The sequence below is a fragment of the Vipera berus genome (genome assembly GCF_964194415.1).
Source record: "Vipera berus genome assembly, chromosome: 3".
Classification (NCBI taxonomy): Eukaryota; Metazoa; Chordata; class Lepidosauria; order Squamata; family Viperidae; genus Vipera; species Vipera berus.
The window spans coordinates 62,836,720-62,853,829 of record NC_138204.1 but is presented as its reverse complement, the minus strand read 5'-3'; the positions used below and the strand labels follow the sequence as shown (position 1 = coordinate 62,853,829).

At 36.9% G+C, this 17,110-nt stretch overlaps 1 protein-coding gene across 3 annotated transcripts in view; it reads left to right on the top strand.

Annotated features, from left to right (window-relative positions):
• EPS15 (epidermal growth factor receptor pathway substrate 15) overlaps window positions 1–14,061 on the top strand; it is a 71,408-nt gene extending 57,347 nt beyond the window's left edge. For all 3 annotated transcript variants that reach the window (XM_081323418.1, XM_081323417.1, XM_081323416.1), the window contains 8 exons: window positions 727–817; window positions 2,153–2,188; window positions 2,631–2,758; window positions 3,823–3,892; window positions 6,008–6,084; window positions 7,811–7,973; window positions 10,548–10,714; window positions 11,938–14,061. In XM_081323418.1, coding sequence (XP_081179544.1) covers window positions 727–817; window positions 2,153–2,188; window positions 2,631–2,758; window positions 3,823–3,892; window positions 6,008–6,084; window positions 7,811–7,973; window positions 10,548–10,714; window positions 11,938–12,084 — 879 coding nt within the window. In that variant the 3' untranslated portion in view covers window positions 12,085–14,061. The remainder of the gene's footprint in view (window positions 1–726; window positions 818–2,152; window positions 2,189–2,630; window positions 2,759–3,822; window positions 3,893–6,007; window positions 6,085–7,810; window positions 7,974–10,547; window positions 10,715–11,937) is intronic.
• Window positions 14,062–17,110: the final 3,049 nt, after the last annotated feature.

Genomic DNA, 17,110 nt, shown 5'->3' with positions numbered 1-17,110 from the left:
TCATAACTTTGAACTGTCACTAAATGAACTGTTGTAAGTCGAGGACTACCTGTACAAGGAGTAGGTTTTTTCCCCCATTATTCCCATAAGAATCTTACAATTCCATGCTCTTCTGAAGTATCCTCCATACGAGACTGTATGGAAAAGTCAGACTAAAATAATTGGTGTACTAATGCTAAAACTGGGAGGATCCATAAGCAGAAACCCGCTCACTGATACACAGGATCCGAGCTCCACTTTATTATATTGTAATTTCCCTAAGGTTAATTACAAAGGATCGTGAGAGTACAGAAAAATAATGTACTCAAGATCTTTTTTTTTACTGATTTAATTAGTTTGGGAGAAGAGTTTCTTGTCTTTAGTGAGACGTAAGTGAAAGAGGGGACTTATATCGGAGTTCCCCAACCTTTTGGGGTTGGTGGCCTGGAGCTGGGGGAGGAAGAAAGAAGGGATGGTTTTGTGTGGGGATGAACCCGCATGCACTCACACAAATACCCATTGCTTGCGCGAGTGGGGGCATGAGCACTCTTGACGCTCACATGAGTGGGGCCACAAACACCCACAATGCTCATGCGAGTGGGATTGTGCGTACACACGCTCACCGGCCAGCCATTCACATGGCCCATTGGCCAATAGTGGTAGTGGGCCGCAACCCACAGTTGGGGACCCCTGACTTATGTAATAGGATGAATAACAATATGTACATTTAAACTTTTTTTCTTCTAGGAAGATCTAGTAAATGAAGATTCTCATCAACCCTCTGATCAGACAACAGAAGCCAACTTGGACTTTTTTGAGTCTGATCCCTTCGTTGGTAGTAAGTATGTTCAGTTTTCTTTCCCTAACAATTTACTAAGGATTCATAGTGATACTTCAATTGACCTTTGAACCAATTATCCAGTGAGTTAGTTTCATTTAATTGGACAGCCTTTTGATGAGAGTGGATTTCTGCATTTATCAAGGCGATTGAACTAAATTAATTATATCAATTTATACAAGTTTTTTTGTTACAGTAAATATTAAGTATATTATTGTCCCCACTTAAATTTTCCTTGTTTGAAAGCTTTGCCTTTTTTTAAAAAAAGTACTAAATAAAGGCTAAATAACTGAAGATCTGTCTATTGTTGCTCAATTGATATCAGCTTCACTAGACTAGATAACCTAGACCAGGGGTCGGCAACCTTAAACACTCAAAGAGCCACTTGGACCCGTTTCCTAGAGAAAAAAAACACTGGGATTAATTAAAAAGAAATAGAGGCTGCTGTGCATGAGTTTTCTCTCCCTCTCTCTTTCTCTCTCCCTCCCTTCCTCCCTCTCTCTCTCTCCCTCTCTCTCTCTCCCTCTCTTTCCCTCCCTCTCTCCCCCCCTCCCATTCTCCGATCTTCTGCTCACCTGGCAAGCTGGCTTCACACTGTTCTCGGACAAGCTGACACACATACTTATTGGGCTGGCTCTCCTGCTGCTGCTGCTGCTTCCTGTGGAAATGCAGCAAAGGCAGGAGCCCCGCCCAATAAGCTTTTCAGCTTCTCAGAGAACAGTGTGAGTTACACACACACACACACACACACAAGGGGGGGAGGAAGCACAAGTGCCTCTCTCTGTCTCTCTGCAAATGGCAGAGGACGACTGGGAGCCGCATGTCTAGGACCTAGTCCTAGACCAATAGGTTATTCAGAGTCACTTTGGATAATGAAATGGGCAGCAAGTAAAACTCCACAGGAAAGCTAAACCAGATTTTGAGATCAGCTATAATAAGATAACTTGTGTACCTCCTCCTCATAGTTGTGAACGTATCTTTCTGATCCAGTTCTGAATGTTATCTGGCTGTTTTGGATTTAAAATACATTTTATCCCTTGTCCCATTGGCAAAAGGGTTTCATATCTCTGACAAGGTCACCTTCCTTAGTTGACCTAGTTCCTCATTTCTATAGTTAAGCGACATTTGTTTCTTTTTTTGGTTTGTGGACACTAAGACTTCCAGTGGGAAAAAGTCCAAATAGTTATCAGTGGATATTAGTGAAGAATTTTTTTTAAAAAAAAGCTATTGCACTATATAGAGTGGTTGTGGCAAACAGAATGAGATAACTATAAACCTTTATCCATATTGCGATAATTTTGAACAAAGCTGAACAATGTTTTACTCTCTAAATAGATGATCCTTTCAAGGATGATCCATTTGGCAAGATTGGTGAGTATTTATTTTCTTTCCTTTTAATCTTTTAAAAGAAAAAAAAATCAAGATGGGAATCCATAATTAAAGAATGTTAAAGACTGCATAATGGGGTGGAATTCTTTATTGTATAAATCCTCCAAATATTTTGGTTTCAGTTAGTATATCAGCAAGCTAGAATGATGGGATTTGTAGATCAAACATTTGTGGGGGGATGGAGGGGACCATTTTGGAAAAGACTCATGTATGGTTAAAAATTGAGTGTGTTGAAGTAGCCTTTACGCTGGGGGACAAAATGCAACATGGAGCATTAATTAATGTTCTCATTGGTAGAGAATACATAAACTAGCAATATAATATTAAAGCTGGGCACGTTTTATAGTTTTTGTGATAAATATTTACAGTAGGAAACAACTAAGCACACTTCTAGTAACATTGTCTTCATTTTGCTGTCTTTAAGATCCTTTTGGTAGTGATCCCTTTAAAGGTTCAGATCCTTTTGCTGCTGATAACTTTTTTAAGCAGTCATCATCAGATCCCTTTGGGAATATCGATCCCTTCAGTGCAACCAGCAACAACAATTCCACAGTAAGTCTGAGAGAAGAGATTAGTATTGTGTGTATGGCGGATTTTGGTATGAAATGTCTCCATTAGTTTTCATATAAATAAACTTGCTTGTTCCTTGTCCTCTATGGACAGGTATATTTCACAGACATTAGACACTTGACCTTTTATTTGCACAGCTGCATCATGAATCTTTGCGATCACCTGGAGGTTTGGCTTAGACAACCTAAGTCTCTTGGTATTTAATGAAATCTAGAATTATTAGATAGCATGAGATTTCACAATGGCTAAATAGAACTGTTATATCTTAGGAAGTTCTCAAAACAACTGTTCCCCATTTCCCTTTTATTTTAAGTGAATCCACTTGATCCTTTAATTCATGGCCCATATAATTCATGGCCCAGCCTTGGTGGAGCAGTGGGCTAATGCCTCCTTAAGTAACACCAGCTGCCTGCAATTAGTGCAGGTTCGCATCCCACCAGGCTCAAGGTTGACTCAGTCTTCCATCCTTCCGAGGTAGGTAAAATGAGGACCCAGATTGTTGGGGGCAATTAAGCTGACTTTGTAATAATGCCGCTTGGGAGGGGTGTGAAAGCCCTAATAAGCAGGCATATACATAGAATGAAGGCTACTGCTAAGCTTGTAAGCCGCCCTGAGTCTTCGGAGAAGGGCGGGATATAAATGGAATTAAAATAAAAAATAAAAAAAATTAATGTGATACACTTAAATGGTTAAGAGTACCATGGTTAAGATTACTGGTGTTTGTGGAGAACCAGATGTAGACTAACAGTATTCTTCACAGTGCTGGTGTTTTAATAACTGCAGAAGGGATACCGGTTGGTTCAGTTTGTAACCATATATGAAAGGTTATTGATGCTTCAACCAGAAAAGAATTTGTTTTAATACTGCAGTTTTGAAAATAACTTTCTGAAAAGCTAAATACTGGAATGACTAGATGGAATATATTTTAAATGACTCAAGTATAGTTTAATGTTCATTTAGATTTCTCTCTTTAATACTCAGGCAAAAATTAGCATGTTTGATTTTAAGAATTTGTAGCAAGCTAGTTAATGGATTTTAAATTTTAGACAGAAACATTGAAACATAATGATCCTTTTGCTCCTGGTGGAACTGCTGTGACTGCATCAAGTGATCCAGGTAAGAAATTATGATGACAATATTAAACTATTTGAGATGTGAGGCATATTTGGATTTTTGAGAGTACATCATAGCTGCTTACCCAAAATGGCTCCCACAGTGGGCATAGATTATCAAGGAGCCTTTACAAGAAAGCAGAGTGAAGACAGTTCCTACGATACCTCCTCAACAATTATAATCAGGCCCAACTTACTTTACTTTTTTTCTTTCCAAGGCAAGTTTGCTCATTTACAGAATACTGGATTATGATTACCATTGACTGTTAAGCATGCTACTGAAATTATGCAGTTTAATAATTTTACTTTTAAATTCCTGTTAGATTAAAAGAAAGTAATGTAGGGGAATCTGATAGATACCAAGTAATGTCTCCATAGGAATTCGTTGTCCATAAGCTATATCAGGGGTCTCCAAACTTTGGCAACTTTAAGACTTGTGGACTTCAACCCCCAGAATACCTCAGCCAGCCATGGTGACTGAGGAATTCCATGAGTTGAAGTCTGTAAGTTTTAAAGTTGCTATGTTTGGACTATATTTTAGAACTCCCTTGTTATGAACAAGCCACGTTATACAGACTAAGCTTCATTACTTCCCCAATTTAAGTGTGTTAGATTTACCTGCATTTTTTAGGTTTCTAAAAGACATCAAGCTCAGTCAGATTAACCATTTTAATAGCTTAAGTACTTTATTTTTCAATCAAAAATGAACAGTTAATGCATTTTGATGTGTTTCATAATTTTAAGCATAACTTGACCTTACATCTGCCAGAATACATTTTTGTGTTCTCTTAACTTAGATTAACTTCTGTAAACATGTTAAATTTGATTAGCTTGAACCCAAGAAGTATAATTCATTTAAAATCATTAGCATTAAATGTGATTAGCACCATAATCAAATGTGATTATGTAATGGCTTTGAGGTACCGGTTTACAGAAATATTTGATACAATGGTACTTAATTATTATACTTTGAAGGCATCAAATTTGACATAATTGTCACACCCAACAGCAGACAAGGATTTAAACATTTTAAGAGCCGAGGAGTTATTTAACACACCAGAAGTGAAAGCATATTCTGACACTGCTTCCAGCATCTGACCATTTCACATTTAGAAGCTTTTATACTCAAAACTTTTCTGAATACTCCCTTTTCTATTTTTCCCAGTTAGACATAACATTTTGGTGTTATCTGAAAATCTGTTTAAGTTGAAAGCTGAAGTTCTGACAGCTGAATTTCTACATGCTGGTGTTTTAAGGGTTAAATAGATACTTGGACAAGTCCTAAATTGCTCTTCCAGCTCAGATGCTGCTTGGGCTAAGCTAGTCTTTATTCCTTATCAACTCTTCTCAGATTATAAAGTAATATCACATGAGCCTCATCATTTCAGAAAAAAATTGACCAAATGATTCATAACATTACATAAGGTTTTACTAATGTAGTAATAAATAAATTAGTAATAAATCAGTTTATTTGGACCCTCATGTGCGAACCCGGTCTTTTACACTATGACTTATTATATAAACATCCAAAGCTGCTTTTTCATGCTACCTGGGGTTTGTATTCAGATGCTACTGTTTTTGTGTCGGAAGCACCGAGTCACTTTTGGTTTGAAAGAATTAGTTAGTGACATCATTATTGCCCAGGAGACACCCAGTTGGGGGCTCCTTTCCTGTCTCCATTAATATGCCCAGCAAATGGGCACCTATTTATCTACTTGGGTTAGCACACTTTCAAACTGCTAGGTGGGCAGGAGCTGGAGCGAATGACAGTAATCTGTTTCCTGTTTTTCATCTTGCATGGTTTTTGGTTTTTGAGTCTCCAAATCAGTGTAGACTCCTGCCTAGACAAGTCCTTACTGCTTCCTGCCTGGACAAGTCCTTACTGCTTTCTTGGCAAAATTTCAGAGTTGGCTTGCCATTGCCTCCTTCCTAGGGCTGAGAGTCCAACCGAAGGCCACCCAACTGGCTTTGTGCCTAAGGCATATCTAGAACTCGCAGTCTCCCAGTTTTCTACCCTGATGCCTTTACCACTGCATCAAATTGGCTCTTTTTAGATCCTTGCATGTGTAGTCCATTGGATTTATCTTCTTTCCTTCATGTTTTCCTTTGCTTACTACAGCTACAGATCCCTTTGCATCTTTGTTTGGAAACGAATCATTTAGCTGTGACTTTGCTGATTTCAGCACTTTGTCAAAGGTAATTTGAAATAATTAATGCTTGTGGACAAAGCATAAACTTGTTGAGTAACAAAATAAAACCTCAGCAAACATTATTGTAATTTAAGCTAAATGGTAACTTAATTCCCATTTTGAACTATGTCTCATTAACTATGGGATTATTTGTTTTCCTAATAAAAGTGTTGTGGTTAATGGAAATTACACCGTGGGCACTCATACAGTCTCATGCATTAGCTGATTTTTTTCCCTTCAGTTCTCAGAATATAATCTCTGGAGTGGACTAGTTCAGCTTATTTCTGAAGTTATACTATTTGGTAATTCATTAAGCCAACCCATAATCTAAATTTGTTGCAGCAGAATTGACATTGAAATAGTGAAACTGAGTGTGCAATCCTTCAATTCAGTTTCGTCATTCACAGGAAATGATACAGCAAAAACACAACATTGAAGGACACACACAAACACACCATATAGTAACTTTACACACAAATAGTTTTTTCCAAAGGGGCCATCAAGATCTATACTCTTCATTTAAATTAAAAGGACTTTACAGTGGCAAACATCTGTCTATCATTAATATTTAATGAAGTGGTAATAAACAAAGATGAAAGATCTGAGTAGCTATAGAAATTATTACTTCTTGGAGCACCCTAAATCCCCATTAAATAATACACACTCTCCATGTTTAGTGACCACAAACCATTCCTTAAATTGGAAGCAAAATAATTAGAGAAAAAGAGAGGGTGCGAAGATCACTCGTTGCTGCCATCCTGTTTAGATAAAATTCTCTCATGCAGCATTATTCTCACTCCAGTGCACATTGTTGTCAAGTGCAGAAGTTGGATTGCAAGTGGAGTTGGAAAATGATTTTAAAAAATTATTATATTTAAAATTATTAAATTATTATTACCATCATACTGTGAATAGTTGCTAAATAAGGAGTGGCTGCATAGCCTTTGTTCTGTTTCCTGTAAATATACCATAAAATTGAAACTTCAGATAGCACCTCTAGGGAAAATATTAAAGCATGCATATATGATTACGGAGATCTTTATATTAAAGCATGCATATATGATTAGGAAGTCCTTAACTTTCAACCACAGTTGAGCCCAAAATTTATGTTGCTAAGTGACAAACTTGTTAAGTGAGTTTTGCCCAATTTTATTTTTTCTGGCCACATTTGTTTAGTGCAGGGGTCTTCAGACCTGGCCCTTTTATGACTTGTCCACAAGTCATAAAAGGGCTAAGTTTGAAGATCCCCGGTTTAGTAAATCACTGCAGTTGTTAAATTAGTATCATGGTTGTTAAGTGAATCTGGCTTCCCCACTGACTTTGCTTGTCAGAAGGTTACAAAAGGTGCTGAAATGATCCCAGGACGTTGCAACCGTCATAAATGTGAGTCAGTTGTCAAGCATCCAAATGAAAATCACGTGACCATGGGGATGCTGCAACGGTCATACAAGTGAAAAATGGTCATAAGTCACTTTTTTCAGTGCTGTTGTAACTTCGAACAGTCACTAAGTGAACTGTTGTAAGTCAAGGACTACCTGTACTGTAAAAATGAAAAATTGGATAAAGCATTGGTTTATGGTGAAAAACTGGCTGGTGGGAATCAAGTAATGACATTCATAGGAGCTTAATAAGCAGCAGTTGGGAGCAACAGTATGAGGCTTATAATGATCAGTAAATAAAAAAAAAGACACTAACTTGTGCATAATGGAGTTATTTCCTTTCTTTTTTTTAAGACGAACAATGAAGATCCTTTTAGTTCATCTGCAACAAGTACTGTTAACAATATAGTTATAACAAAAAATTTGTTTGAGGAAGCTCCAGTCAAAAATGAAGATATTCCTCCTGCTTTGCCTCCTAAAACTGGAACACCTACCAGACCTTGTCCTCCCCCACCTGGTAAGAAGCAGCATTAAATCTGTAAATACTGAGGTTTATATGGAGCTTTTTTCAGATGTAATGAAACTGTAAAAGGAGCGTTCTATATTTTTTAACAGAATAATAGAGTTCGAAGGGACCTTGGAGGTCTTCTAAGCTAATCTGCTCAGGCAGGAAATCTAATACCATTTTAGACAAATGGCTGTCCAGTCTCTTCTTAAAAACCTCCAGTGTTGGAACATTCACAGCTTCTGGAGGCAGGTTGTTCCACTGATTAATTGTTTTAACTGTCAGGAAATTTCTTCTTAGTTCTAGATTGCTTCTCTCTTTGGTTAGTTTCCATCCATTGCTTCTTGTCCTGTCTTGGTTAGTTTCCATCCATTGCTTCTTGTCCTGCCTTCAGGAGCTTTGGAGAATAGCTTGACTCCCTCTTCTTTGTGGCAACCACTGAGATATTGGAACACTGCTATCATGTCCCTCCTAGTCTTTCTTTTCATTAAATTAGACATACCCAATTCCAACAACCATTCTTTATATATTTTAGCCTCCAGTCCCCTAATCATCTTTGTTGCTCTTCTTTGCATTCTTCCTAGAGCCTCAACATCTTTTTTACATTGTGGTGGCCAAACTGGATGCAGTATTCCAAGTGTGGTCTTATCAAGGCGTTATAAAGTGGTATTAACACTTCACATGATCTTGATTCTATCCCTTTGTTAATGCAGCCTAGAACTGTGTTAGCTTTTTTAGCAACTGCAGCACCCTGTTGGCTCATATTTAAGTGATTGTCCACTAAGATTCCAAGATCCCTCTCGCACTTAACTATTATTGAGCCAAGCACCACTTTTAATATGTGCATTTGTTTTTTCTTCATAAATGTAGAACCTTACTTTTTTCACCATTGAATTTCATTTTGTTATATAGCGCCCAATGTTCAAGTCTGTCAAGATCCTTCTGTATCTTAAGCCTGTCTTCTGGAGTGTTGGCTATTCCTGCCAGCTTGGTGTTGTCTGCAAGTTTGATGAGTTCCCCATGTATCCCTTCATCCAAATCATTGATGAAGGATGTTGAACAGCACTGGGCCTAGAACAGAGCCTTGGGGCACCCCATTACACACTTCCCTCCATGTAGATGCAGTTCCATTGAGGACCACACGCTGAGTACGACTGGTCAGCCAGTTATGAATCCATCTGGTGGCCATGCTGTCTAATCCACATTTTTCTATCTTATCAAGTAGTAGGTTGTGGACTACTTGTATCAAATGCCTTACTGAAATCCAAGTAAATTATATCCACAGCATTCCTCTGGTCCACAAATTTTGTCACTTTGTCAAAGAATTCAATAAGATTTATCTGGCATGATCTGTTTTTTTACAAACCCATGTTGGCTTTTGGTTATGACTTTGTTTTCCTCTAGATGTTCGCTGATTCTTGCTTGATTATCTTTTCCAAAATCTTCCCAGGTATTGAGGTCAAGCTGATAGGTCTGTAATTTCCTGGATCCATTTTTCCCCCTTTTTTGAAGATGGGAACTACATCAGCTCTTTTCCATTCCTCTAGTAGTTCCCCAGTGCCTCAGGATCTTTGAAAGATATAGTTCAGTGGTTCTGAGATCACGTCTGTTGGGGTGTAATCCATCTGTTCCTGGTGATTTGAATTCATCTAAGGTAGACAGGTGCTCACTTACCTTTTTTTGCCTATTTTAACTTGTGTTTCTAATCTGTTTTTTACGGTACTGTTTTTGATAGATTGGACTGTTTTTTCCCTTTGTGTAAAGATGGATGTAAAAAACAAGTTAAATGGTTCTGCTTTCTCCCTATTGCTTTTTACCTTCTCCACTTTCTCCCATTAATGGACCAATTGTTTTCTTGACTTTTTTCTTGTTTTTTACATGTTGAAAGAAGCTTTTTTTTGTTATTTTTGACTTTTATTGCAAGCCTTAGTTCATTTTGAGCCTTAGCTTTCCTCACTTCATCTTTGCAGGCTCGGGCTATTTGCTGCTGTTCTACCTTAGTTATGTGTCCCTCTTTCCACTTTTTATACTTGTCCGTTTTGTCTTTCAATTTATAAAGAGAGTTCTTTACGCAGCCATACTGCTTTCTTTTGAGAGCTGTTATTTTTCTTCTTCATTGATATTGTGCTAGACTGGGCTTTTTCCCCACATTCTGTTACAAAAATGCCCAATTTAGTTACAAACTATTTTTTATTTTTTAAAAACTTTGGGTTATATTTTTTTACATATCCAAAGCAATAAATTATAAAAGAAGCTGTTCTTTTGTATTGCTATATTAATACTATAAAAAACTAAATTCAGTTTGATAAGGATGGCTGATTTGAACCATTTTTAACCTAGGCTAATATGAACATTGTGATTTGAATTAAATGACTAGTTCTCATTTTATATTTCCAAAAGCATCCGTATAATGAAAATAGTGGCACACATTATTTACTCTGCAAGTCAAAACCCTCATCCTTTAGAAACTTTAGAATATTTTAGAAAATCACATGAGTTTAGGATATGTAGCATTACTTATACTACTGTATACTGAATAAATTATTGTCATGTTCATAATTATGCTAACTGGTTATTTTGGTGTAGGAAAAAGACCTATCCACAAATTGGAGTCTTCAGAATCTTTTAAATTAAATGATCCTTTCCAGCCTTTCCCAAGTTCTGATGGTTGCAAAGGGAAGGAAGCTGACCCATTTGCTCCTAGTGGAGTAGGCAAAGAGATGGATTCCAATAATTTTGCTAATTTCAATACTGTAAGTATGGAGATATTCAGTTAAATAATGATTGTTTTGTAAGAACAGTGAATGTTCCTATGAACCTTGAGGATGGGAATGGGTTCCTATATATTAGCAATGTCTTGCTTAAAGAATACATCAGCAAGATCTATTTGGAGACAAATACTCATTGTTAGCCTTCCAATAAACACATTAACCACTACACAACAATTATATAGTAATTCTGAAAGTTCTCTCATGTTTTAATCTAGCTGTAATTGCATACAGTATTATACAATGTCCATATATCAACCTGTAAGAGTACTATTGGGACGCGGTGGCTCAGTGGGTTAGGACGCTGAGTTTGTCGATCAGAAGGTCGGCAGTTTGGTGGGTCGAATCCCGAGTGCTGCATAACAGAGTGAGCTCCTGTTACTCGTCCCAGCTTCTGCCAACCTAGCAGTTCGAAAGCACGTGATAATGCAAGTAGAAAAATAGGGACCACTACGGTGGGAAGGTAACAGTGTTCTGTGCGCCTTTGGCATCTAGTCATGCCGGCCACATGACCACGGAGACGTCCTTGGACAAGTGCTGGCTCTTCGGCTTTGAAACGGAGATGAGCACCGGCCCCTAGAGTTGGAAACAACTAGCACGCATGTGCGGGGAAACCTTTACCTTTTAAGAGTACTATATATGCTTCTGTTGCTGTTAGAAAATGCACTGTGCAGGATTTAAAAATATAAATTGATATTGCAACAAGACAATGTTAGCTCTGAACACTTTCCTTAGCAAGCAGTCATTCAGCAAGTTTCTTGTTTCCCGCCCAGGCATTTGAATAAGCAGCCGGCTGCAGTGTTTGCATGATCCTTAGTTACTGTGTTGCATGACAGTCATATGATATATATTTGCTTGAAAAAGGTGGAGAAAAAGTAAATAACGTTCTGAATCTATTGACCACATGATACAGAACTCTTCACAAATTTAGTTTTCTATTTTTTGTGATTAATTATAGTACTAGTATATTGTATGATGTATTTTAAAATAATTCATCTGTTTACTTAGCATATGAAAGCACATGGGACTTTTTGCCTGGGTTGGAAGCTAAGTGGAGTCTGATCTAGTTAATACTATGATGGGAGATTATCAGAAAAGTAAAAAAAAACATTTTAAGGAGAAGCAATGACATATTCCTTCCATATTATAGTGTTCATAAGTTCTTACTTGCTGTTCCACTAACAAGTCCATGTTTTTTTCTGTTTTAGTATCCTACTGAAGAAGTTATGATTGAATGGGCAAAAAGAGAAAGTGAGAGAGAAGAGAAAGAGCGACTAGCGAGATTGAAGCAGCAAGAGCAAGAAGATTTAGAACTAGCAATTGCACTCAGTAAATCTGAAATAGCAGAAGCATGAAGAGTTGTTTCAAATATTTCTCCTTTTCCCTGGATATCTAAGCTATACTTAAAGTAAATCAAGTTACATATGAATGGGAAAGTCAAAAGGCTTTAAATCCTGCAAATGTGATTTTTTGAGCAATTATCTTATTTGTAACTTTTTCATATCCATTATTTTCATTTGGTAATTGTTTAATATAGCAATTTTCCATTTGTACTTACCTTGGAATTCTTCTTACTGTACACTATTACACCAAAGTAGCTTATTTTAACATCAAAAAAAAAACCCCTGACAACTCTACATTTTAAAAATTAGAACACCGATGCACAGCAATATATTGTGGACAGTTTCAAAGGACAAATATGTTTCATGCAAAGTACTTTTTTCTATGTGTAATATATTCTTTGCAGTGTGAAAATCTTTAGAAATGCAGGTGTGAGTAACTGTGTGAAGTGAACACATTTGTCCTTTAAAGATGGCTAGGTCACATATAAGAGATTTATCTTCTAAAATATTCTTAGATGGCATGTTTTATGTCTTTTCAGAAGAGTCCTATTTGCAATACCTATAATACTGAATTATTTTAGTTCTTCCAGGTGGCCTGCATTTGGCCTGTAAGTAAAACTGGTGATATAGTTAAATCAAATTATAGTTATTTAAAAAGAAAAATCTAGCTTGCAAATATTCAGGTAATTAAAAATTCTGATAATCCTGCTTTGTGTTAAAATATTCATGTCTGGCAATACAGTATTAAATTTTATATTTTATGTTTTACAGATATAGCATTTCATATTTAATATATGAAGTGCATTATGCTTCTTGTTTTCTTTTTACTGGAAGCTCCAATAGTGGACTGGATATCTAATCGAAAGTATCTTTTCCCCCCTGCATTAACTACCTTTTTGCCTGTCCATTAAAAGTCTAAAGAAAGTTAGAATTTTTCCAGGGAGATCATAAAATTAGACTGGCCAAATTCACTGTCAGGAATTCTGATACTAATTGAGCCAGTTTCTTTTGTGAAATATGCAAAAATTGGTGATTTGACAGCTGAATATGAAATAAGGTAGGGAGTAGACTACACAAAAAAACAACTTACAACAGTCAGTTACTGTTGTGTATAATTTATTGAATGCCAACTGATGGTTGCACCTTAAATTAAATACCCTTATGTGGTCACCGAGTCAAAATAAGATTGAATGTTAAAGAAAATAAGTTATTTCCTATTCTGTATAGTATGTTACATAGTGCAGAGTGTTGAATTCATTCCAGTTATCTTCCTTTTTATTCTGAGATGCTTAGTTAGGCTGCAGGCCTACAAAATAGGTGGTCCTGTGTCATCACCACCCCACCCCAATGCATGATATGGTATTTATGACTGAATTGGATTTTTTTTTCTTCTGCTGCAAAGGATTCCATAATTGCCACTGTCAGGATAAGGTATTTCCATTTACCTGTGGATGCTGCTGTCAAGAATCTTTTGAAGAAAGTAGTGTGTCCTCATTTTTTAAATATTAGTTTAGATAAACTTTCTCTTTTGCACTGAGAAATGAGAATTTAAACACCTAATAAACAAAATAAAACCTCTTGCCAAGTATTAATAACCTTAATTTTCTCATGGACTTTCATGGCATTAATCATACAAATTGTGTGATTAACTGCATTTCTCATTTTTAAATGTTTACTTGGTGGACCAATACATTATCTGTGTCACCCATATTCATATATACATGTACATGCATATGTACACAAACATTAATTCATTCAGGCATAGGATTAAAAGTTCTGAGACCCCTGATGTGACATTTTATGTTACTGATAGATCACAGAACTTTTACTCAAAGTATCTCAATAAACCACTGCTATGTCAGCTTTGATGGCATTACTACTAAAGGCTTGTAAGAACTTTTTCAGGCAGGGTTAACCTCTATTTATAGACTTTGTTTAAAAATTCTAAATACAGCCTGTAATTATGAATTAAACTCTTTAAGTATATAAGATGAGCCTAGAGGGTTTTTTTAAATGTTTTATGTAAGGCATAAAGCATCACATCTTTGGATCACTGTTCAAAAATTACTTCGCCTGATACAAATATATAGAGAGGGGGGGAAACGGCTCAACTAATACTTCTGAATATGAGAAATATCCAACCTCCAGATGTAAATTGCCATCTCCCTATTAGCATGATATTAGATTTGCAGACCGACCAATTCCAGTATGGTACATGAGAATACCATCTTGAAAACTCATTCTGAAATAGAAAGTAAGAAAAGGATAAATACAGTGTCTTTTCACTTCAGTACTGTATTACAAAGCATGGAAAGTTTATAATTGATCCCCTTTTGAAAAGTCACCTTTTAGATTGTTACATGATTATTATACAGTTCCAATATGGTCTGCCATAAAACATCTGCATCAGTAATTTAGTGGCTGGATTTATTGTTTGCACGAAGTTGAACCCAAATAAACAAAATTATTGGTTAGCACAAATGTGCTAATCCAGCCACTGAAGTCAGATTAATTCTATTGACGAGTAGGATTTCAACTTTTCAAAATTTCCTTCTTTTAGGATCTAGTTAAGAGTTACCTTTGTCAATATTGGTCTAATTGAAGCCTTGCCCAACTTGCCTTTCTCCAGTTGGGTCAGTTCAGCAATTCCCAAATTGTTGCTCTGAGTTGCAGTCAACAGATTTAAAAGTATCACTTTGGGAAAAGCAGAGCTTTGCGTGTATTTTGATCTGTTTCAAGAGGCCGCATGTCTGTATTTGAGGATTTGCACATAAGAACACTCAAGTGGATATGAATGATGGAATGCCCTAATTGAGCAGAACAGTATATGAGTGCTGGTTGGTATCTGTTACATTTGTAATAGCTTTAAATGACCCACTTTACTAAGAAAACATCTTGATCTACAGCTCTTATTTCCCACTTACCTCTTTTATACTGCTCCCAACTTCCAACAATATGCATAAGAGTGTCCATGCTGAGAATAATTTAGAAGCATTTCTGATTGTACAAATCTTAACAGAAAAATAATGTCCTTGTGTGGTCTGGAGAACATCTAGATAGCCTTCATAGAATGCACAGTTTTAATACATAATCTATGCAGTTCATCAAGTAAAATGCCCTCAAAACCTGTCCTATGTATATTTTAACAGATCTGAAGGACTTGTGCTACTATAAAGTTTAAAATGACTTATCTACCCATCTGAAACTTTTGTAACCTTGGATGCTTTACATCAGTTATTCTGGTTGATACCTAATATTACTATTACATTGGTTAATTTTGCTTTTTTTAAAATTGACCTTAAATATTGAGGTATTTGATTCTGTCTACATAGAATGTAGAATGTACGCATGATCAACACACGTAGATTGATTATGTGCCATCAGGTTGATTTGATCTGGTCTGACTTTGGATAGAAACACGGCAGACTAGGATGTCTCTGTGAAATAGCGGGGATAATGCAGAGGCAAAGATCAACGGTCAGACAATACGCCCAAGCTAACAGAGCTTTTCCAGACAGAGCAGCCAGAGATGGGGGTAAGCTCCACATGAGGAAGCCCACAGGAAAAAGCACCCATATATCAGCCTTTCCAAGGAAATCAGACAGGAAATAACTAGATTTAGTTGCAAGTCTTAAAGTACAAATCTACTGCCATCTCTTTTTACTGACTGATAAGTTAGTGTGGATTCTCTTAAGTTTTTCAACCGTTAAACCCCTGGGAGCTCCTCCCACTCTGTCTATTTCCTAGGCAGTATCTTTTCCCCTTATCCCCCAAGATTACCCAAACCTCCAGATGTAAACTACCATCTTCTATTAGCATGGCATTAGCTCTACAGACTGACCAATTCCAATTGGTATATCACACTTGCAACTTTGTGCAAATTTTGTTTAAAGGATACTGCCTGATCCACTTTTTAAAGCACATTTAAATGAAGCAAATTTGACACTTGAGGGCACTTAAAGCCACTTGCATGAGTGTATCTTCGATCCACAAAAGATGAAAGTTGAAAAATGAAAATGCCAGTTACCAAGATTTTAAAAGAATTAAAATGCAAAAGGCTTATTGGGAGTTTAGAATAAGAAAGCTAAAAAACAGGCTAAAAGAACAGTTAAATTTGGAATATTGCTTCTTTAAAATACTTATTTTAATTGAACAGATAATATACAGTATATCTCTTTGGGAAAGAAAGAATATATTAAGGAAGCTGACTGACAGACTGTTAAAGAGATAAATAGAAGGGAAACATGAAGTTCTAAGAACATGTGATTACAGAAGTACGGAGTGCTGAATGGGACCAGTGTTATGAACATAAGGGGGGGGAAGCCTCACATTTACTCCCCTTTTATGGATTATAAATTTGAAATATATAAAAATGTTTATTACTAAAGGGCAAGAAAGTTATTGTTAGCCTTCATAGACAGCCCAGACAGGAAATGAGCAAATTCTATTTTATTGGAAAAGATAAAAGGTAAGGAGTCCCTCTGGTCCCTCCGCTAGTCGTTGCTGACTCTAGGGGGCAGTGCTCATCTCCATTTCAAGGCCATTGAGCCATCACCGTCCAAAGGCATATCCACGCTCGTGGCCAGCATGCAGACACAGAGCGATGTTACCTTCCCACCAAAGTGGTACCTGTTTACTTGTATGCTTTCAAATTGCTAGGTTGGCAGGAGCTGGGGCGAGGATGAGTGCTAACCCTGTCGCATGGCACTCGGATCTTGAACCTGGCTGCCAGGTTTCCAGCTGACAAGTCCAGTTTTCTTAACCACTGAGCCACCAGTATAAAAGATACATTAGAAGAGTTTTGAAAGTCTGAAAGTACAATTTTCCCATCCTCATCATTAAAAACCTTACAACTTGGTCTCTTCTGAGCCTCTTGTTCTACCCACCGCACAGCTGCAGGCTATGCTCGCTCTTATCTAGGCAGCATCTCTTCACCCCATCTTCCAAGGTCATTCCCACAGATCATTCCAGTTATAAAAATGCGATCTGAAAACGCATTTATTTGAACAAGCCGGCTTGGCCTGATGGGGGATGGGTT